A 25,232-nucleotide genomic window follows, 5' to 3' on the forward strand; every position below is an offset into this window, starting at 1 on the left:
AGAAAAGAAAAGAAAAGAAAAGTTGACCCTTGTTGATAAAAAGATTTTGAGGTAGCTAATTGGAACAGTCAAGTCACACTAAGTATTAGTTTTAAAATAGGATTTAAGCATGAGAACTTTTCCTGCTTACTAATTGAAACACAATCAAGATAAAGTGAAAGCATAAAATAATGGAGGAAAATGTTAGCATTATTAAAGTTGAATGACACATATACCAAAGGAAAAAAGGGCAAAATACTATTTATATTATGTACTTTATTTGAGTGAGTTACATTAGTATTGGCCTTGCTATCCAAATCAATAATCATTCATGTTAAAGGAAATACTATGTTTTATTTTCAAGACCTAAATTGTCCATTCTTATACTGGTACGTTTATAGCAAATTTAAAGAGAGGGTTATGGGGGTCTAATGGATAGAGACATTGTGTTTGGGAATAACTCAAATGTTCCATTAAAATGTGTCTTAAAACTTCCATTTGTTATTTGGCTAACATATTCACTGATTCATTTATTCACTGAATATTTTTTGAGGACCTATTCTGTGTCAGGCACAGCTATAAGAATTTGGAATACACCAGTAAATTAACCAGAAATATTCTCTGTCCTTGGAGAGCTTACATTTTAGAGGGAAGGGACAGAAAGAGATACAAAATAAATTAACACAGTAAAATTATGTGGTAAATTGTATGGTGATAGGTGCTCCAGGAGAAAAAAATTTCAGCAGGATAAGAGGAATTGAGAGTGCTAAGTGGGAGTAAAGAGAAAAAAGCAGGTTTCAGTATTAAATGCAGTTATCAGGGTGGGAGATCCAACTGAGAAGATGGTATTCACAAGAGAATGAAATTGAGAATAGATAACAAAACATTTGGGAGACTCACAAGGATGTGGAAATTAAACACACTCTTTTTTTTAAATTTTTTTTCATGTTTATTTATTTATTTACTTGAGAGTTGTCAGCACAGAGCCTGATGTGGGGTTAGAACTCACAAACCATGAGATCATGACCTGAGCTGAAATCAACAGTCGGATGCTTAACCGACTGAGCCACCCAGGTACCCCCTACACACACTCTTAAATAACCAGTGGATCAAAGAAGAAATCAGAAGGTAAACTGTATAATACTTTGAAATGAATGAAAATGAAAAAATAACAACCCAAAACTTAGGGGATCCAGCTAAGGCATTGCATAAAGGGACATGTATAGTTACAAGTGCCTATTTTAAAAAATAAGGAACATCTTTCTATCTTATAAAACTAGAAAAAGAAGAGCTAACTAAACCCAAAGCAAACAGAAGGAAGGAAAAACAAAGACTAGAGTCTTTATAATATATATAGGAAGGAAATAATAAAGACTAGAAAAACAACAGAGAAAAGCAACAACACCAAAAATTGTTTCATTGAAAAGGTCAATAAAATTGACTAACCCTTAAAGTTAGACTGAACAAAGAAAAAAAGAAAGAAGACTCAAGTTACTAAAATAGAGAATGAAAGAGGGAAGATCAGTACACACTTTACAGAAATAAAAAAGGGAATATTATGGAAATTGCATACCAATAAATTAGACAAACTAGATGAAATAGACAAACTGCTACAAAGGCATAAACTACTGAAATTGACTCAAGGAGAAACAGTAAATCAGAATAAATCCATACGTAAAGAAATTGAATTAGTAATCAAACTATTATCCACATAGAAAATTCTAGGCTCAGAGGGCCTCATTGGTGAATTCTACCAAATATTTAAAGAATAATCAATACCGAGTTTTCACAAACTCTTCCAAAAGTTAGGAGAAAACACTTCCCAAATCATTCTATGAAGCCAGTATTATTTTGACATTAAACCAGATAAAGACATCATAAGAAAACTATAAACCAAGATCTCTTATGAATATAGACATGAAAAGCCTCAACAAAATATTAACAAAGTGAATCCACAAAACAAAAAATAGATTATTTTGGACTTCACCAAAATTAAAAACTTGTACTTCAAATAGATACCATCAGAAAGTGAAAAGAAAACCCACCATTTTCAAGCCATATAAGTGATGAAGGACTTGCACTTGGAATATATAAAGAATATTTAAAACAACTCAATAATAAAAAGACAATCCAACTGAAAACGGACAAAGAATCTGAATAGACATTTCCGCACAGAAGATATACAAATGACCTATCAGCACATGAAAAGATGCTCAACATCATTAGCTCACAAGGAAATGAAAATTAAATCCACCATGACATACCATTTTATACCTGCTAAGATGACTATAAACAAGAAGGACAGCAAGAAGTGATGGTGAGAAAGTAGATAAACTTTACCCTTACACATTGTAAGGGTGTGTAAGGTAACTAAACCCTTACACATTGCCGGTAGGAATGTGAAATCGGGCAGCTACTTTGGAAAACTCCATGCCATCTCCTCCGTAAGTTAAACATAGAGTTACCATGTGACCTAACAATTCCACTTCTAGGTCTAGAGACAAAAGAATTGAAAACTTGTACACAAGTGCTCATAGCAGCATTATTCATAATTGACAAAAGGTGGGAATAACACAAATGTTCAGCAACTGATGAATGGATAAAGAAAATATGATAAAAGCATACAATGTAATATTATTTGGCCATAAAAAGGAACAAAGTAGTAATATATGCTGCAAGATGGATGAACGTTGAAAACATTACACTAAGTGAAAGCAGCTGGACACAAAGGGCACACATTGTATGATTCCATTTATATGAACTTTCTGGAACAGGTAAATCCGTAGAGGCAGAAAGTAGATTAATGGTTGCTAGCAGAGAGGGAAAGGAAAGTATGGAGAGTGACTTCTAGCGAGTACCGAGTTAGTGTTTCTGGTTGTACAACTCTGTGAATGTAATAAAGACCAATGAATGACTGAAATAGGAAAATAATAGAATATACAATTAAGAGTATAGCCAGTGTTACACTTGTGCATTATACCAAGGTGCCCTAGTAAAAGAGTTGGCCCACAGTGGATGTCACTGCTCCTTAAATATTACATAAACCAATGTGGGAGGCATGCCTTATGCAGGCAATTGTCAGTTTGCTGCTTCAGGCTCCCTAACCAAAGTAGGAGGTAACAGTAAGAAGAAAGGCTTTGTCCCAGGGCGTTCAGCTGTTGTCAGAGCTCTGTAAGACACTGTGCCAACCCTTAACCTATCTACTTTGTTACATGGAAAGTATAGGGGCAAATATTTATGAGTGTTAAAAGATGTTAAAAAATTATTACATAAGCATAAGAAGATTTCTCCTCTTCTTATCTGTCCTTGGGAAAGCAAAAGATTCTTTTGAAAAGGAGGAGACTGCCGGGGAGACCCTGACTTTGGGAAGAGACCCTCGGAGACTTCCTTTCTTTGTAAACTGCCTTACAATCATTTAGCAAATGTGAACCTAAAGCAAAATACCTTTTCCTAATTGATAAATTACTTTACATTGAAATTCCACATAACTTTCTATGTGACTAAGGTTAGCTGCTGAAATTCATCTAAGAGCTAACGGTTTATGTCAGTTTTTACCCCTTTGGGGAAAGTACTAGATCACCAGTCACTCAAAAGCAGTTCATTCAATGGGATACGTCTTTCAATGAGGGTTATTTCTTATAAGTATTCTAATACCATTAAAAAGAAGTAACAGAGAGAATAAGATGTTAACTTTTACTCTTTAGAAAATTAAAATCACAACCAGAAATTCAGTCCTGCTTATTCCAAATAAACCATATGGTACTTGATAAACTAATCAATTAAATATATCCTCAAGCTAATACACTTTAAAGAGCACAGCATCTTTTTCTCCATCATGAAGTCTACTCCATTGATAAATTATGGTAATAAAATATCTTCGCATTTCACAAAGTAAAAGCTTATGAGTATGTGTTCCAATTTTTTTCTTTATATCTTATACATATACAAATGATATAGAATATTAAGGATATGATCAGCTCTCATGAAAGCATTTTTTACTGCTGTAAGTGTGCGTATGCATCACCAGGGGAACTTGCTAGCCTGCAGATGCTGAGGCAATAGGTCTGGGGTGGAGCCTGAGATGTTGCTTTTTTTTTCAGAAGCTTCTGGTGATGCTGATGATGCCAGTGCAGAGGCTAAACTCTGACAGGCAGAGGTCCAAAATATATTAGCATTCTATTTTCCTGTTACTCTTAACTACATATTTATCATTATCTTCCCTATTACCTGACAATAGGGAATTTACAAACAATGAAAGTTCTCTCAGATTGAAAGAAATATATGGCCACAAACACACACACACACACACACACACACACACACACACACACCCTTAACTTTTGCAAATGACCTTACCTTCTCATTATAGGTTCATTGTTTTATAACACTATTCCCAGAGGGTTGTAATTTTGGAGGCAAAGCTTTCAAGAAATTAATGGGTTTCTTGTTGTCAGCACTAAGGCTCCTCTGTTTTACAGTGAAATTTGAAAGTATATTGATGGCATTTGTCTTTGCATTTCATAGGAAATAATCACCCAAACACTTGACGATTTTTACTTCACTCTTGGGACAAGCAGCGCCTGCCCATTAAAGGAAGCAATGTGAGAGTGTTCTTTTCCACCCACCTTCTTTGGCTATTTCAGAAGCTTTTATTAGAATTCTGATGGCCTGTTTGTATTCTTTATTTTCTAGCATTTTGTCTGAGAGTAATCTGTAAGTCCTCAGGAGACTCTCACAGGCCAACAAGTTGAGAAAGCGGCCTGTCTCATCCTTCCATATCCGCCCTTGCGTCAATTGATGGAATGCTTCATAATGCTCAGCAGCTTCCAGAAGCTGACCTGAAGAATAAAAGCCATTCATAAATACAAACCACAGGCCAGAACATATTTTCAAAAATTTTGTATATATCTTATATGTTACAATGAAAGGGAAGTAGAAACCATGGAATACAGTTACGAATTTCTAAGGATGAAGAGGATGTAAGCTGGGAAAGGAGCTCTCCCAATTTGGACCTCAGATTCAGCAATGATTTTGGATGAACATCTGCTGGAGGGATGTATTTTGGCGTGCAGAAATTGACTAGGATTACACATGTTTAGAAACGGTGTGAAAACCCAGTAGTAATTACTAATAGCAATGGTATTAGCTAACCTTTACTTAACATTACTTATGCAAGGTAATGTACTATGTGCTTTATATGAATTTCTCATTTAATCTTCAAAACACTCCTGTGAAATAGGGATTGTTATGATTCCACTTAACAGAAGAGAAAGTGAGGTTAAGAATTTTGCCCATGGGGGTGCCTGGGTGGCTCAGTTGGTTAAGTGTCCCACTCTTGACTTCAGCTCAGGTCATGATCTCATGGTTTGTGAGTTTAAGCTCCACAATGGACTGTGCACTAACCATGCGTGGCCTGCTTGGGATTCTCTCTCTTCCTCCTTCTCTGTTCCTCCCCTGCTTGTGCTCTCTCTCTCTCTCTCTCTCTCTCTCAAAATAAATAAATAAACTTTTCTGAAAAAAGAATCTTGCCCATGATTGCATATTTAGTGGGGTAATCTATCCAGGCAGTCTGATTCCAGAGCCCATATTCTCAACCACTTTCCTGCACTACTTTTTCAACAGACAGCATCTGCTTCATTCCCAGGAAGAATTCAGGTATCTTGAGTAAGGATGTGTCTGTTACAAATTTCAAATTCAATTATTATAGAGGCATTTGTATATTCCATTTAGTTTTTCATAATTAAAATACCACTTAACTGCATTTCTGGATTAAATTTTATAACACAGTTCAAAATATTTCTTCTCAAAGCCAAAACTCCAAATTAACTTCCATAAGTTACAAGTCATTTTGCTCCTTGAAATAGGAACAAGCATTCCTCTGGAAGGGTAGTTTGCGGTTCCACGCTGTGGATCGATTGTATTTTACATGCGAATTGCCTTGTGAAAATCCTCACAATATCTTGGAGTCCAAATACTCTTATGGTATTGGAGCCACCCAAATTGAAATTAGCTGGAAAGGTACTTGTATGTAGACATTCCAACAGTAGTGTTTAAGAGGGGGTGCAGGTTACAAGCAGCCAAACTGAGTTCCTATCCCAGCTTTACCCTTTTTGCTGTTTAGCCTCAGGCTAATTACTATGCTCTTTGTGCTAGAGTTTAATTCTTCTGCAAAATAGGATGATGATGTAACTATTCAAAGTGTTATTGTGAGAAATGAATCAATGCATGTTCAATAGCTGACACAGAGTATTCTCTAAGTATAGCTTACTCTCCCTGCAAAAGATGCAGTTGAGTCTTTATTAACAATATTGCCATGGCTAATTAAATTAGCCAATGCAGGTCTTATCAGGCTCAATATAGTTTCTTAACTTAGGTTTTACTAGATATCACAGGTTAGATAATACAGGATACTGAAGCCACTGCCATGACTCCTGCATATAATGTCCCCCTATTTCTGCCCTGAATTTGCTATCAAAATTAGTACTTAAGTAATAAAGAATACACACATAAATAAGAATGACATTCACAAAGAAATACAACAGAGGTGGGCAATCAGCAAATAATCTGTAAAAAAAAGGAGTAAAGACATGCCCAGTCTGAGCCCCTGTTGCACCGTGTAGAAGGAGGGCATGTCAGCAAAGATACATACAGAGAGAGGGGAATGTGTATGGCAGAGATGTTTAGCAACTTGTATTATGAAATTTTCACATGGTAAAAGACTACTAAGCCATAAACATGATACTATAGGAAAGCATCTCATCACATGTATAGGTGTTTGTGATAATACTGGAAAACATCAGAAAATATTTACAAGGCATTATCAGTATTTTGTGGGTAATGGATGGTTTCTTTATCCTTTCTGATTATTGGCATTTTCTAATGTTTCTATCATCAAAATATGTTTATTTTGTAATAAAATATATGATAAAAGCTATTTTTAAAATTTTTTTAACGTTTATTCATTATTGAGAGATAGAGAGAGAGACAGAGCATGAGCATGGAAGGGGCAGAAAGAGGAGGAGACACAGAATCCTAAGCAGGTTCCAGGCTCTGAGCTGTCAGCACAGAGCCTGATGCAGGGCTCGAACTCACATACTGCCAGATCATGACCTGAGCCGAAGTCAGACAGTTAACCAACTGAGCCACCCAGGTGCCCCTGATAAAAGCTATTTTTAAAACAATGTCCAATCCTTTTTCATTTTGATGCAAATACTCAAAGTTCAAGTTCATTGCTCTAATCTCTCCTCACATCTAACCAACGATTTTTCTCTTACTTCCCACAAGAGCAGGCAGTTTCTCATGTCTCTCCTATAGCACCTCTCACCAGAAACACCTTTCTCCAAATACCCATGACCATCTTTTTTTTTTTTAACTCAAATGGAGCACTGACATATATGTGTGTTATGTTTCCTCTGTTAACTATATTTCTGCCTGTAAAGTGTAGCTCTGTATTCCTAGAAAGATGTATATCAGAGTTGTTCTTTTTTTTTTTTTTCTATCCAGCTTCCATCTACTCATAAAGTACAGGTACATATTTCTCTTTGGCCATGTGAATAGGGAAAGATAGATACAGGAAACTGTGAGTAAACCAGATAGTTCCAGAAAAAAAATTGGGACTGTAAGGAGGCTAGCAAGGACCTAATGGCATCTGTGGTTACACACAGTAACCAGATGGAAAGAGGATCCAAAGTTGTGTTATAAAATAACAGATTCACTAAGAATTCCAGGAGGACAGCCAGGAGGTGAAGCACTGGATAACTCAACTAATTACAACGAGATGCAAATGAGGCATAAAGATGTAAATAGAATTCTAAGAACTGATGGCCATGTCTAAGATTTCATCTACAAGGGAGCAGAAAGAAGAGGCAGGGGGAGGGGGGGAAGGGTAGAAAGTAGGGAAAGGAGAGATGGAGGAAATGGAGAGGGGGTGAAGGTAAGGAAGAGTGGAGAAAAGGTGGGGGCTATGTCTTTGTATTCCATAACAGTCAGACTCCTGTCTATGTTATTGGCACTATTCAGCATCCTGGACAGGCTGTCTAAGCAGAAATGAAGTAAAGGGGGCCTGGGGGACATTTGTTTCAGTTGGTTACTATGGCAGGCAACCTCGGAATGAGGTTGAGTTTGATTTTTGCTGAAGATTTGAGGCCTCATATCAGTGTACTACTTAGGTCGTGATTATTGGCCAAGGTTCAACTCTCAGAAGAATAAACTTATAGTCTCCCATGATGAAGGAGCCTGGTCCAAGATGCTCGAGTGAGAGAGAGCAGGAAGGTACTCTTTCCTGAAGCCCTACTGGGTCCTCATCAAGATGGAAGATTTTTTTTTCTCCATACACTATCTTATTTAACCTTCCAAAAACTAATGAAGTAATTACGATTATTGCTTTTACACTAAGAGGTAACTGAGGTTCACAAAGGTTAAATGACTCAAATAGCTAAAAAGCGGTATTTTGGATTTACACCCAGAATCATCAAAAACCCATACCACTTGGCTCACCATATTAGGTGCTAGTCACCAAACCAAGAGTTGGGAGACTTGGGTAGAGTAAGTTATATTTTCTGGATATAAATCTCTCAAGTTAAAAACAATGTTAGGGTTTATATGATTTCTCGTTTCTTCCATTTCTATAATTCTTTGACTCCATTCAGGCAATTGCAGGTAATCTCTAACATAAAAGAACAGATCTTAGACCCTGATGTACTTCTGATTGTTTTTTCTGAAGGAGTTTGATGTATAAGCAGCTATGCATCCTTTATCTAAATTCCCATCTGTCCCATAAACCATGTGGTGATATCCATGGAGCACCTGGAATTCCTAGAGTGGCCCAGACTTAGCTGTGGCCACATCTAGCTATTCATAGATTCACTTCCTCTTTTTTAACCACTTTGCCACAGATGAGATCACTGGGAATTCTGTTTTAAACCAAAGTGCCTAAACAGAGAAAGTAGAGTTTTCCAGTCGTTCTCAGATGTAGAGATGCATTTCTAAAGTTATTTGGTGGCAAACAGACCAGTAAATAAGCCAGTAAGGATTTGATCCAAATTACCATAAGCACACAAAAGACTTGGCTACAATTTCTAAAGGCTGGTCAGAATTTTCAAGTGCATACTATAATATGGTACATTTGATTTTAAAATGTTAAAATAGAGTCTATACTATGAAGGGGGCATAGTAATTTAAATATGCAAGTATTCCCCTTTAAGCATGATTAACAATGGAAACATTTCCATTTAATTTATATTTTCAACTGTGAATAGGATTTTAAAGATTTTCTTGCTTTCTGGGTAAAGACCAATATTAATATTAAGACTGGATAGGGGCACCTAGGTGGCTCAGTCATTTAAGCTTCCAACTTTGGCTCATGTCATGATCTCACAGTTCCTGAGTTCCAGCTCCATGTCAGGCTCTGTGCTGCCAGCTCAGAGCCTGGGGCTTGCTTCACATTCTGTGTCTCCCTCTTTCTCTCTGCCCCTCCCCCACTCATTCTCTCCTCTCTCTGTCTCTCAAAAAAATAAACATTAAAAAAAGACTAGATATTTATTAAGACAATGCATCCTGTTTTATCTGAAAAAATTAAATTTAATGTACTTGAGAGAAATATAATATAGGGCTATCATGATGGTGGTCACTTCAACAAAGCAAAACATAAAAATAAGTGAAGATCATGAACCAGTTTCTTTGCTCATCTCTTTGTAACTTCTTTAAAGTGTTCATATACAGTCTACCTTTTGTTACCATATAAACTTTAAACATCAGAACCAGCTGAGACTTCCAGATCTTACAACCAATCTTGCAGAAGGACAAGTGTCTAGACAACTGGAATTATCAAGTGGTAACATTATTTTCCAATGAAGAAGAGGGCAGGGAGAAGAAGGACTGCACCAAGGTACCACAAAAGTAAAAGTTAACTGAAAGCAGGAGACCAAAGAGAAGCCCTCAGGAAGAGTCATCGATGTGAAAGGTCTTTGGGGGTACGTGAGCTTTCTCATGTTCCAGCAAATCTTCATTATCGTCGTGTGTAACAGAGATCACAGAAGTAACCTCAATAAGGAAGACAACTAGCGCTCAACTAAGTGCATGGAATGCATGGTTTTTTGCTAAGCAAAACTCTAGAGAGTTCACTAATATTTCAAGTGAATCAAGGAAGAACATGGAGCCAAAATGTTTGGTTAGAGGGAGTCAAATGGTCCTCTACTAATACCGTTAGTAATCAGTTTACTCAATCATATGAAGTACTATCAGGAAACACTTAGGAGATACACTGAACAAATGTTTAAAACGAGAGTGTCCAGGTATGGATAGAAATATCCTAAGACTCAGTTGTTATTGTTGTTTTTTTTAAACAATTACATGACATCTACATAAACAATAAGGAGGTTGGTATGTGTTTATAGTTTTTCACCTAAAGGAAAGTACACTCTTAAAATAAATCTGTTACAAAGGAGTCTCACTTTACCTAGAGCCCACACAAACAAGAAATCCATCCATTTATTTAAAAATACAAACAAAACCCAAACAATGTGGTAAACTGCAAAATGCTTGGTAGGATGTGAAGACAAACGCTATGTACAGAAAATTAGATTTTATATATTTGGGTATTATCCAAATTGTTGCTTACCCCTCTTCCCTCACAACATCTCTGAAAGTTTATAGATATTTGTGGTATCACAGCAGATGTCTAGAACAAATATTAAGCAAAAGAGAATGTATATGATCTCTCCCATTTTAGTTTTTTTTTAAAGTAGGAAGATTGACTAGATATTAACACAAATGGGTTTAAATGTGAAGCTGCCATAAAAGCAGGAACATAAATGTAATTCTCCCAGCCGCTATTTTGATGCACATTTTTGATTCCATGAATATTTTATGAAATGGCCCAAACTAAAGCCATATAACATTCCTGCATTACTGATGCTTGCGCCCGTAAGCTACGAACATTAGAGGCATGATTGAGTGCATTAAAATGAACTCATTCAGCAGTGCATTGATTACTTGAAGGGGGAGGGAAAAGAAAAAAGAAAAAAAAAAAAAAAGAAGTTGCTCCACTTAAGAAAACAGCACACAAATCTAACCTTTGCAATATAATAAGGGTGAAAGCAAGTTTGAATAAAATAATATTTCATAAATAAAGTGTGACTCTGTCTAGACCTGACAGTAATTAGGCAAGGTGTTAATTACGTCCAAAGATGGCTCCCGGTATTATTCAGGTAATTTAAAATGTCACAATCTCTAAGATGCACAGACTGGGCTTCTTTAGTTCCATGCATCAGCAATTCTGAAAGTAGCTAATTATTTCCTTTTCTATCAACTTGTACATTTGCCAGTAAAAATAATGCTACAGAAACAATTGCATGAAAATCATTTGACAGGTCCATAAGGCTTATTTCTTCAGCAGCACTGGTATAAGTCTTAAGCATATTTAGTTGTAAATTGGGCACATTTGTTGAGGAATTTAGGGAAATATTCCACTTTAGCTTAAAACAACAACCTAAAGGAACAATAAAGCTTTATGTATATTATATTACATTTTAATCTGGAGCTACTGGACATCTTTGGCATTAAGTTACTATTCCATACAATGTAGACATAAAATCTGCTAGGAGCAATATTGAACAGTAGCAAAAAGAGAAAAATGTTATTGCTCTTTTGTGAAAACAAAAGACATTGCTTTCCATTTCAGTTTAACTGCATGAACAATTTATATCATCTTTAGGTTTTTACATTCAATTATGATAATTATAATGGCACTATACATGCTGAAATAGTTAAGGGCTTGTCACACTTCCCAGTGGAAACTATCACTTTGCAAGGGTTTATCTCTTGTCAGAGGAGATTTGTTCTGACTATAACCCACTGCATACCACTGCAAAATAGAAAGCTGGAAAACAAAGATTTTGTTCTGTAACTCAACAACATCCCTAATAAACCAGGAAGAAAATGTGCCCATAACTTTTGAGTAGCTACTTTGGGATACCTAGAAGATATGGGAGAGGCTATTTAAAAAAAAAATGGAAAATCTCCTTTATCATTTTGAACAAAGATTTCAGATGGACATGATAGGAATGCTACCATATCCCCATTAAAAACTATGGGTCACTAAACCAGACAATGAAAGGGATCCCAGGAAGACAGCAAGACAGGTGTGGGAGAAACTCACAGAGGGTCTATCCGTGATATTGGCAATATGACTATGTTAATTTTTAAAATCCAGAAGGTTATCCTGCGCTTCTAAAATATTCTTAAGGAATTGATATTAGTTATTGTTGTTTATGATTTTAGATAGGTGAATTGTGGTCAATGATGGAAATGGTACACAAGCTTGACGGCTTTATGACGTAATAAACCTCAAATAACTGGTTTCTATCAAAGTTTTGTAGTTTCTAAAGATTAAGCATTAGGCATCTTTGTTCTTAAATAATTATAAGTCTCAAAATTACAGGAATAATTTTTAAAAATGTAAAACACTTCTCTAATGTATAAACAATACGAGTAACTACTAGCCATTGTAGAGCTTACACAGTTGACCATTTCCCTCGTGTAATAAATTGTTTTACTTTAATCGTTGCCACCCCATCTTAAAATATTAAGTAAAAAGCATTGACAAGCCTAAAAGTCTGAGAAGAAATAAAGACAGTATTGATATTAGATCAACTAATGAATCATACTGTGCTGGACTTAATCAACAATGTAATTCTTACTTCAATTATATACCGTTCATGATTTTAAGCAAACCATATTCTGATTAGGTACATATGTTTATATGGGCGAGGAGCAAAGTATGGAAGCACATATACCAAAGTACCAGTACTAATGAACTTAGAGAAGATAGAAGTGAGTGAGGGGAGCATTAACTTTCCCCTAACACACCACTGTTTTGATTGATAATAAGCATGTGCTATCTGGGATACTACAAAAACCAAACAAACTGAAAATAATCTATTTAAGTGAGTCTGGAGGGAGAAAAGCAATGTTAGTTGCACACTCACCATGTGCCTAGCATGACAGTAGCTGCCATACATATATGTATTACTATCTTTAGAGATGAGGAAATGAGCCTCAGTGTTTCTTTTCCTCAACCCACACACCAAGTATGCAGCAGAGCTGATGCCCAAAGCCCACAGTGGCTTCACTTGCTCAACTGAGCCCTTTTTATTTTTATTTTTATTCATTTTTATTTATTTTAGATGTTTATTTTTGACAGAGAGACAGAGCATGAGTGGGAAAGGGGCAGAGAGAAACAGGGAGACACAGAATCGGAAGCAGGCCCCAGGCTCTGAACTGTCAGCATACAGCCCAACGCGGGGCTCGAACTCACCAACTGTGAGATCATGACCTAAGCCGAAGTCGGACGCTTAACTGACTGAGCCACCCAGGCGCCCCAACCAGTGACCCCTTTTTAGAAACTCTGTCCAACGTTTGACCTTAAAGGCAGAGACCAAGGTTTGAGCCTCAACACCATGATATAACTGGACCCTTCCCACCAATAAGTGCTCTGAAACAAGGATAGCAATGCCAGCCTCAGGGAGTGGTTGTAAAGGGCATGAAAACAGCTGCGGTGCCATGCAGGGTGCCTGGTGCCTCGTAGATATCCAGTAAGTTTTCATGCCCTTTTACGTTTTGTTTTTTTTTTTCAGACTTACCATTGGGAGGGAAGCTGGATGAGTCTGCTACATGGAATGCTTTAAAACTAAATATGATGGCACAGTGTCACTCCTTCAATATTAAGAGCCACTCAAGGCACCAGTGAAACAGCACACTTCATCCAACTTTCATCCAATACCTCTTTCACCCTTGGTCAGTGAGGCCTCTGAAGAGATGTTTCTAGGGCAGTGCCTCTTCTCAGACAGTTAGAGGAAATACTGCCTCCAGAACAGTTTATTCAGTGTGGCAAGAACTGTGGGCTTGGTGCAGCTACTCAAGACCCCCTTGCAAAGCTTTGAAAAAGAAAAACGTGCTGCAGAGCAGGTACCTCTGAATGAGGCTTCCTCTCTGTGCTGCTCGTTAAGCAGTAAATAATTAAAACACCCTGAAAAAGATAGGTAAAATACAGCAGCAATGTCAGTAACACAGACATGAAAGAGAAGGGGAAGAAAATGAATTTAAAAAAAAAAAGGCAATGAAATAATTCATTTGAAGCTCTAATAAAGTTTCATTTGCAGTCTTGTTTAAAGATATATCAGACTTCAGGGATGTAACCTAATTACATTTTTATTCTAAGTTCCATTCAAAGATCTTGGACTTTGATTCTTTAACACAGATCAAACATGGTATAATTTTCTTGTGGCTATCAATACTTAAAAAGGATCTCTTCATTAAATACTATAAGGTCTTATGAACATGTACACACAGTAGATGGAGAATAAACTGACATGCCCTGAAAAGTGACAATTAATTTATATAGAAATAGCAATGCTAATTCACTTAACTTCTGAAAAAAAAAACACTTTAATTATTAAATTCACTTTTATTCAAATATAAAGTGACTCAGTTTCTAACACTGATCTAGTCAGAGGTACCTTTGAAAGTGTATGCTAGTGCCCATTTTTTAAAGCCATTCTTGGAATATACTCCAAAAATGCAGTGGTAGAAGTAGTAAGAATTACAACCAAGCAGAGAATAACAGGAAAATGCTATCAATAGACTTGCAGTCAACCCGAAAGCCTTAGTGGGGGAGGCTATGTTGGAGTAATCAGAGTTCATACTTCGCACTTTCTGGGTTGGCTTTACTTCATATAGTTACTAGGAAACCTGAATAGAATAATTTGGTCAGTCTTCCAAAGGATCTTTTTGGAAAAGTTCCCTCCCAAGGGACTTCTAAGATGCAAATTTACAAGTAGTTTAAAAGCAGAGGGAAACAAACAAATAGGACTTATTTTTTTTTAACTATTAAGAGGAAAAAATGCTCCAATGAACTTGTGTAGTTAAACTGAAGATGTAAGTAGATAGGGAAGTATGCTAGGACTTAGAGAGCCCAGTGGGAGAACCAACACAGAACTTTGGTCATACACAGGCAGCGGCCACTGGGAAATTTTGCTGGAGTTATTTTTGCTTGTTTTTTTTTTCCCTACAAAATATCCATAGTGCCCACCAATGAATCTATTTTCAAAGATAAACATTGAACGAGATGCCCTTTGTTGCTTCAAGTGCTATTTTCTCTTACAGCATTCTGTATGTAATGGAGGGATTGTTGTTACAAATTTTAAAATATGATAGCAATTTAAATAGAAAATACAAGCATTTAAAACCCAAAAGAACCATATTAGGCCTGTCAAAATCTATTAATAGCAAATAACAAAGATGTTATTATCTCACTATTGTGAGACAAATGCTAGGTTTAGAAAGACAAAAGAAAATTTTAAACTTCACTATATTTAGGGTGACCAGTTGATTCAGGTTTGCCTGGGATTTTTCTGGTTGAAGCACTGAAAGTCTTCAGTGCAGGGAACTCCCTCATACCCAAGGCAAACCAGGATGATTAGTGATCCTAACACTGACCCGAAATACAAAAGCAATGTTGAAAATGTAATTAAAACACAAAAGTGATATTCAGCGAAAGATACAATGCAATGTAATGCAATATATGTTTTACTTATTTTAAGGGTCTAAATATTATATTAGTGTGAAATGCTACAAGGAAAAATCTGAAATTTACTAACAATAACATCATTAATCAATCAAAATGTTTTATTTTGGTCAAGTTTCATTCTACTCCTTTTCTATATCCATGTATAATTTTTACACACTGGTAAAGAGAAAAATATAATTTTTCTACTATCTAAATTATTTTAATGGAACTACTTTCCATATTACATATTTTCATAATAGCATTTAAAACGACTACATATTTTTTCAAGGGGGGGATGTATACTTTAATCATCTGCTTATTGCTTGTATACGTAGATTGTTTCTCCATTATAAATGAGGTTTAATTAACACTTTCATTATTCTATCTTTAAATTTTTAAAAAATTTCTAGAATTGTCATTAATAGAGAAAAAGAGATGGCAAATTTTATTGTTGCTATGCATTGCCATATTATTTTCCAGAACCCATTTAAATGATGTACCTTATCATGTACATAAGAATTACTTTGAAGAATCATGATCTTTTTTTTTTTTGTATTTTAATAAGTGTTAAATGGCATTTCACAATTATTCAAATTGGTTTTTTGAGAAACCAATTTTTTGGTTATTTTCCTATATATCCATTGCATATCATATTTCCTCTTTGATAAATGATCCATATTACACTTGTCTTAACATTTGTTTTTACCAATTAATATACACTTTACATAGAATATAGCTGCTATATATACTGTTATATATATTGCATATAAGGTCATTTTCCCCCTCCTTTTTCCAAATCCCTGCCCTATATTTGAATATTGATGCTCTCTCCTCTGTAGTGTCTAGAAGTCATTCTTCCTTTACATTTATTCTAATGTAAGCTATAATGTAAGCTCTAATGTAGCTAATATATCAGCCCATTCCTCTCAACAGTCTTAATGCCTTTTAAATCCTCCCCCTGGTTCTAGTTTTCCCTGTTTTAAGGTATTCCACCCACAATTATTGAACAGCCTAATTCACACATGGATTTCAACATATAACAAAAAGCTTTGTTATAAAGTCACCCAAATCTGCCTGCTCAACATTCAGTTCACTGATTGTTTTCTCTTCCATTTTGCTTTCCATATTTGAAGGCCTTCTCTATGGTATTAGCCTACATGAATTTAATTTTTACAGAATCATCTTTTATATGCATAATCTTGATAGGCTAAAATGATAGTGAAGATTAAGTCTTGAGGGGGTCATGTCACTAGTATCCACTGATGGAATGGGATTCTCACTGAACACATGAGAATCTTGGTCAAGGTAGGGCTGGGCAATGGACCATGAAGGCAAATGGTTGGAGAGGTTGACTAATGACAGAAGACATAAAAAAGGAGATACAATTTTTTTATTTGTAATTTTGTCAGGGCCAGTTTTATTTCAGAAGTCTTTTCTTATTGTAACCTTAATAAAAATAAATCAAGAAAAAATAAATCCACAAGGTCAACTTTGTGAGGTCCCTGTTGAGAAAGTCTTTGTATAGGGAGACAGTGTGGGGTAGTGAGGAGAATGTTGAGCGTAAAATCCAAATATATAGCCTCCTGTCTTGGCTTTAGTTGTCATGTAACTTCTCAGTATCCTAATTTCTGCAAATCAGAAATGGGAGTAATATTACCTACCTCATGCATGAGAAGAAGAATTTCATATAGATCTACTAACACACCTTTCTACCTGTTACTGCCAATACGTACATTGTAGATACATTTTATTTAGTCTATGTCTGTCTAAATGTTGCCAATAAATCAGTTTGAAGAACCATACATTACAAGGGTAGTTTGTGTGTGTATTTCTATCCAGTATGATATGGAGGAGGAAGGAGAACTGACACAGATATGGAGCTCTACATCCAAGTATAGCATCTGCTATTATTAACACAGTAGGTGGCTGTGGCAAAACTATTTAATTATTCTATTCAGCTTCTTCCTCTCATGAATTAGGGTCTGAACTAGATGACTTCTAAGATCCAACATGGCTCTAAAATTTATTCATCTTCAAGAATTGAACATTATGTTTGGACTATTTCAATAGTCCAAATAATTGAGGGCTATTTACAACTTATTAAATCTGATGAGGGAGCATAAGGCAAGCTGACAGGCCACAAACACCCTTCCCCCTACTCCTAGATGGGATACCTGTGGCTGCCCAAAAACAAAGGAAAGGGGAAAAACAAATGGTTAACTGATAGAGATCCTAGTCCTACAGGACCTAAGTCTCCATCACCCCTCCATAGTGATGTGGGAAACAAAGGCAGAAGAAAATGACAGAACTAAATTTCCTTATACTCTGAAGCCTATTGACAAATACTTGAGGCTGGCAGAGTAAAACATTTCTCTAGGAACGCCTTACTGTCTTAATGTTAATGCTTTGCTAGAGGGAAAAACAACCTTAGCTTGACAATAGCTAGGCCTCCAGTCTCCTTTGAGTCTTCTTTAGCATATGAAAATCTCACTAGAAACTTCCCCTGGACTTTACTTCCCCCCAACCCCATAGTATATAACCAGTCTCTCCTCCTGGTCCCAGGGCAGCTCTTCCTGCCCAAGGGTCTTGTCCCAGTGCTTCAATAAAATCACCTTTTTGCACCAAAGATGTCTTCAAGAATTCTTTCTTGGCCGTGGGCTCCGGACCCCATGAACCCCACTGTCACCCCCAAAACCTCATCAAAATCCATATCCACCTGTTACTCCATGGAACGTTTTCTTGACCCTTAGTGCCTCCCTTATAATATGCCTTCTTACACATCAACATTTAGGAATTATAAATGCTTAGGAAAAAGGAATCACAGGAAAACAGTTCTGCCCTTCTATTCCCCACCCAAACTACTCTCTTCAGTGCTCCCTCATTTACATACAGTAGCCTGGCCTCCAAGTGAAACAACAGGTACAAGCAGGAAAAAACCTTCAAGTTCCTCAGACCAAGAGGATAGGCTCTAAGTACCTAAGGTACACACAAAAGTGATCCTACCATTTCGAAAGGCAATGAGGATGCTATTAATGGAGGAAGACCTCCCCTCTCTGTATATGTTAAATATTCTGAATGAAGAGATCAAGAAAGTCCTGAACAAAAGTGAGGCAGGTGGCTTTTGTTGTTGTTGTTGTTGTTGTTGTTGTTGTTGTTGTTTTTAAATACAAGCCCAAGGAAGGATAAAGAGAAGTTTTCCACAAAAAGTGCTTTGTGGTAGATTTGCATCATTGTCTACAGTAGAACATGGAGAACATCAATGGTGGAGCACAAGATGAGAGGACTGAGATAAAATGCAGATTGCTGCAGAAAGAGTGAGATGAGATGAAGGAGATGCCCAGGGGAAGAGAAGAGGAGAGGCAGCAAGTTGGAAGTGTCAGCCATTCACCAGCATGAATCTTCATGCTTGGGCTTCTCCTGGCTCCTGAACTGGCCTCGCTGAGTGCTCTCCACTTTTAACTGGGGACTCACTGGAATTGCTGCTGGTTGACCTGATACAGAGCCTGAACAGTGCTGTAATTCTCCCCAGCCTACTGTAAATGATATGAGCGTTCTGGAAGTGAGAATGTGAAAAGAGAAGCAGCATTTATGTAGGCCTAGGTGACAAGCAGAACACCAGGCGCTCTACTGATCTCATTTAATCCAGAGAACAATTCTCTCAAGAGCTACATTTTTTTTTTAAGATAATGAGGAGTGGCACAAACAGAGTTAACATTAGGCTCTATCTCCATTTCATAAGCTGACATTTTTCTTTCCTTAATAAGTAAAGAAGTTGACACACAGACTTTTTAAGGACTGATCCTTCAATAGCCATTTAAGCAGCCATAGAAATCAGAGCTGGTAGTGAACTAAGAGCAAAGAGCATGGTGCTCCCAAGGCCTCAGGTTAGAGGTGAGGAAGGCAAGATCCACAATAATTGAATATCTTACCCAGATTCACTCAGCCAACTAGTAAGTGCAAGGTCACAAGAGAGTCTAGGTTTATTGCTCAGTCTAATACTTTTTCCCTGCTAGACTTCATTCCTAGCCTGATGCTCAGATGCTATGTTAGGTTAAGTATTTAGACCAAGACAGTCATTCAACATCTATCAGATACCACTAATTTAACTCCTGTGTATGAATTTTCAGGTTTCCAATTTATATCTTTATTTAAACCTTTTGTCCCATATTTCTAATATCACTGTAGATTTGGGCTTTCCTTGCTGTCTGAAATCAATAATTCACATTTCCCCCTACTTGTCTACTTTATTAATGTGATTGTATCTATAACAGTTCTTTAATCTTTACCATTATTTTTACCAACTGCAAAAACCTTCTGTCCCTTTCAATACTTTTTAATTCAATGAAATTTTTAAAATTAGCTATTCCCCCCCCCATTAAAAAATCACACATGCACAAGGTAACTGATTCTAACAGTGAGAAAGGGCCTATGATGCAAAATAAGTCGGCCTGCCATTCCACATCATTGGTGCCCTTCTCCAGAGGCAGCCTCAGCTGAGATTTTGTATATTTGATGGGTTTTAAATTCTCTCAACAGCGCTTACATCTCTATTAATTTTTAATAAAATGCAAGAGAAAATAAAATACCACACTAAAAACTGATGTATCCTTTGCATTTCTTTTAGTTATTAAGGCTGTTTTTCTAATAAACTGGCAAATGTGATTCCATGACAAATAAGAAATTACCCTGAAATTTCTATCAATTTTGATGTGGCATCTTTGACGATATTAAAACCTTTGATGATATTATTGTATTTTAACCTTTATTTTTTGAGAACTCTGATAATCAGTTTCACTTCAAATGTCAAAGAATAAAAATATTCACCAGATGAAGTCATATTTATAATGGAATACAGAATAAGGTAAAAAGCCAAAACTATAGGAAAAGATTGTTTATATAAGATATTAAGGAGTTTTTTAAAAATCTCCCTGTATTATTTTAGATAGTATACAATTGATCACCACCTACCATAATTGTTTTATTATGTCAGAGTTTAAAATTAAGGAACATTACATTCTTTACATGTCAGGTCATAACCACTCCGCCATTGCTTTATTCCTTTTTTCCCCCCTGAAATAACATCTTTCGTTACTTTAGGAAAATGAATGACACCATATTAAATACTGTATTAATTTCCTAGGGCTGCCATAACAAACTGGTGGCTTAAACAATAGTATATATTCTCTCACAGTTCTGGAGGCTGCAAATCAAAATTAAGGTGTTGGTTCCTTCTGAATGTTGTGAAGGGGAATCTGTTCCATGTCTCTTTGCTTCTTTTGGTAGCTTCAGGCATTCTTTGGCTGTAGATGATGTCCTCCCAGTGTCTTCACATTACCTTCCCTCTACAAATGTCTATCTCTGTGACAAATTTCCCCTTTTTATAAGGACACCAGCTGTATTGGATTCAGGCTCACCCTAAAGATCTCAACTTGATCATCTCCTGTTTCCAAATAAGGTCACATCCAAAGGTATGGAGGTTGAGAATAAAACATCTGTAGGTTTTGGTTCAAGACAGCAATGTAAGAAGATCCTGAACTCACCTCTTCCCAGGGACACACTGAGTCAATAGCTACATATGAAACAATTACTTCAAAAAAACCCAAACACCAAAAAACCTTAAAGGCTGGCTGAGCGATGTCTACTCATCAGGCAAACAAGAAGAAAACCACATCAAAGTGGGTAGAAGAGGCTAAAACACAAACTTGCCAAAAACTATACCCCTGGCATGGCAACTGACTCACAACTGGGAGGGAACTCAAAACTCAGAGCTTCTCCCTTAAGAGTAAAGGGTTCAAAACCCATATTGGATAACCCAACTTTTAAGATATGCACTTGAGAGACATGCCCCAAAACATCTCACTCTGAAAACCAACAGAGCTCGTATCCTGAGACCCACAAGACTAACTATCTGAGAAGCCACTCTTAAAAGAGCTTGCAAGTTGGGACTCACTCACCCTAGGGCCCAGCTCAGAGGCAGCCAATCAGACCCAGATTTAAAGTGAAGAAGGCTCATCTGTTTATTTTAAAACACTGCCCTGAGGGGCAGGCATGTAATTTAAACACACATTTAGGAGCCTGCTAGAACACTCTCTGGGGACAGGCAGGCACCATTTTCATGCTCTCCCTCTGCTGTACTCCAGAGGACCAGTATTTCTTGGAAGGAAGTTTTTGCACATGTCTGGTGTTCTGGTTTTTGTGGCTGCTGCCAAAGGGACACTTCTACATCACCTGGTTATGGTGGCCAGTGAGCACATGGGCTTTTGCTCATGGGTTCCACAGGACTATAACCAACAGACAAAGAGTTCTTAAAGAATTATAACTCACAGGGCACAGCAAGAGGCAAGAGACCCAGGAGCTCAGTGTTTCTGAGGAGTCCTATTAGCTAATCATCATGACTACGGCCTGAGGGTTAGGCCTCTAATTAAACATCCATCTAAGGGCTAACTATAATCCTTTCCAGAGACCTCAGAAGGTAGGTGCTATCTCTGTGATCACCCTCTGCTGCACTCCACAGTGCCACAGTCTCTTGGAGGGGAGCTTTGCATGCATCTTGTTCCCCAGTTTTTGTGGCTGCCACCCAAGGGATGCTCCTTGATCACTTGGCTCTGGTGGCCAGGGGGCTTGTGTTCTTGGGTTCCATGGGACTACAGCAATTGGAGAGACAATTCTTGGCAGGCTACCACTCCCAAGACACTGAGCAAAGAGTGGACTGATCTTTCTATGAAGAAGGCTTCCTTGCCTATCCTAGAGCTTTGGGGCTAAGGGAGGGGCTTCATGTTTGGCATACATCTAATGGCCTATAGAGCTGTCCTCAAGAATGTAGGCTGTGGACATCTTCTTAGTGCTCTCCCTCTGCCTTGCTCTAGCTCACTGTTATCTCCCATAAAAGAGTATATATAACTTGTTTGGAACCTTGACATTTGCAACCGATCCCCAGGGGACACTTCCAGATTGCTTGACTCTGGGGGCCAGGGGATTTATGATTGTGGTCTCACAGGAATGTATATATTTGCATACTTTTAAAAGCCGATCAGGATACCTGGGTGGCTCAGTTGGTTGAGCGTCTGACTTCAGCTCAGGTCATGATCTCACGGTTCGTGAGTTCAAGCCCCACATTGGGCTCTGTGCTTCCAGCAGCCTGGAACTTGCTTCGGATTCTGTGTCTCCCTCTCTCTCTACCCCTCCTCCGCTTGTGCTCCACCCCCCCTTAAAAATAAATAATCATTAAAAACAAAAAACAAAAAGACTGATGCTGGAGGGTCTGGCTTCTGGGTAGCCTGAATCTAGGAACTGAGATACTCCTCTTTGGAACACTGACAGGTCTTGGCATATTCTCAAACACTGGGAGCTATTAAATATAAAAGAGTCTGCTTGGATAAGCACAAAGGTTTGAGAATCAACCAATAACTGGAATAAGGTTGAATGACAACATTCATCTCCTACACAAGTTAACTCCTTTAAGACTGAAGAAGTAGTTTTATCTACCATATAAATGATCTAAATATAACACTAAAGAAAGTCATCAAATCACAAGGAAGAAAAAGAGAAGAAAGGAACAGAATGAATGGCTTGAACAATAGAGAAGTCAAAACACAACAGCAGAGTGCATGCATCACACACTGGAGACACCCTCTGAAGCACCAGGCCCTGGAAACTACATGACCTCTTCTTCATAAGGCCATTATTTCAGGAGAAGGAGATATAACTGGCTTTTCTAACACATATAATGCAGAGACTTAGACAAAATGCCAAGATGGCAGAATTTATCCTAAATGAAGAACAAGAAAAGGCCATGGCCAGAGATCTAAGTGAAACAGATAGACACAAGTAACATGCCTGATGGAGAATTTAAAGCAACAATCATAAGGATACTCACTGGGCTTGAGAAAAGAAGACATCAGTAAGACCCTTACCACAGAGATTACAGAGTTAAAAAATAATCAATCAGAGATGAAGAATGCAATAAACAAGACTGGTAACAGGCTTGATGCAGTGAACTACCTGGAAGAAGCAGAGGAACAAATTGGTGACCCAGAAAACAAAATAATGGAAAATAATGAAGCTGAACAAAAGAGAGAAAGACGAATTATGCAACATGAGGATAGACTAGGGAACTCAGTGACTCCACCAAACATAATAACATTCATATTATAGGAATTTCAGAAGATGAAGAGGGAGGAAAGGAGGCAGAAAATTTATTTCAGTAAACGAAAGCAGAAAACTTCCCTAATCTGGGGAAGGAAACAGACATACAGATCTAAGAGGCACAGAAAACTCCCATCGAAATCAGCAAAAGCAGGCCAACACCAAGTCATACTGTAATTAAATATAGCGATATTGGGGTGCCTGGGTGGCTCAGTCGGTTGAGCGTCTGACTTCAGCTCAGGTCATGATCTCACGGTCCGTGAGTTCGAACCCCACGTTGGGCTCTGTGCTGACAGCTCGGAGCCCAGAGCCTGTTTCAGATTCTGTGTCTCCCTCTTTCTCTGACCCTCCCCTGCTCATGCTCTGTCTCTCTCTGTCTCAAAAATAAATAAACATTAAAAAAATTTTAAATATAGTGATATTTATAGTGCAAAATATAGTGATAAAGAAACATTCTTAAAAGTAGCAAGACCAAAGAAGTCCTTAACTTATGAGGGAAAACTCATAAGGCTAGCTGGAGATTTCTCAACAGAAATTTGGCAAGCCAGAAGGGGGTGGCATGATATATTCAAAGTGCTAAATGGGAAAAATCTGCAGCTAAGAATATACTCTATCCAGCAAGATAGAGTTCATTCAGAACAGAAGGAGAGATAAAGAGTTTCCCAGACAAACAAAAATTAAAGGAGTTTGTGACCACTAAATCAGCATTCAAGAAATATTAAAGGGGACTCTTTTGAGTGCAAAGGAAAGACCAAAAGTGACAAAGACAAGAAAGGATCAGAGAAAATCTCCAGAAATGACAAAACAAGTAATACAATGGTAATAAATACATATCTATCACTAGTTACTTTGAATATAAATGGACTAAAGTCTCCAATCAAAAGAAACAGAGTGTCAGAATGGATTAAAAAAACCAACCAATCAATCAAACAAACAAACAAACAAACAAAAAAACATGATCTATCTATATGCTGCCTATAACAGACTCATTTTAGACTTAAAGACACCTGCAGATTGAAAGTGAGGGGATGGAAAAACAGCTATCATACAAATGAATATCAAAAGAAAGTCAGAGTAGCAATACTTATATTGGACAAACTAGGCTTTTTTGTTCTTTTTTTTTTTTTTAATGTTTATTTATTTATTTTGAGAGCAAGAATGAGCAGGGGAGATGCAGAGAGAGGGAAAGAGACAAATTCCAAGCTGGCTCTGGACTGGGGGACTCAAACCCATGAACTGACGGATCCTGACCTGAGCTGAACCCAAAACCAAGAGTCGGACACTTAACCAACAGGCACCCCTGTTCTTGTACTGTTTTTATCCTGCTTTGGTATAGGGGTAGTACTGGCCTCCTGAAATGATTCTAAATGTGTTCCCTTTATTCCATTATTTGTAAGATTTTGATAAAGATTGCTATTAGTTATTTTTAATGTTTGGTAAAAGTCACCAATGAAACCATGTAGTCTTGGGCTTTTCTGTGCTGAGAGATTTTTGATTCCGAATTCAACTTTCATTCTTATTATTGGTCTAAGAAGATTTCCTA

General features: G+C 37.2%; 1 protein-coding gene across 5 annotated transcripts in view; it reads right to left on the reverse strand.

Moving 5' to 3' along the window:
• TTC29 (tetratricopeptide repeat domain 29) overlaps positions 1-25,232 on the reverse strand; it is a 244,259-nt gene that overhangs the window by 144,901 nt on the left and 74,126 nt on the right. For all 5 annotated transcript variants that reach the window (XM_049632254.1, XM_049632250.1, XM_049632253.1 and 2 more), the window contains one exon: positions 4,605-4,817. In XM_049632254.1, coding sequence (XP_049488211.1) covers positions 4,605-4,817 — 213 coding nt within the window. The remainder of the gene's footprint in view (positions 1-4,604; positions 4,818-25,232) is intronic.

The sequence above is a fragment of the Panthera uncia genome, chromosome B1, assembly GCF_023721935.1.
Source record: "Panthera uncia isolate 11264 chromosome B1, Puncia_PCG_1.0, whole genome shotgun sequence".
Lineage (NCBI taxonomy): Eukaryota > Metazoa > Chordata > Mammalia > Carnivora > Felidae > Panthera > Panthera uncia.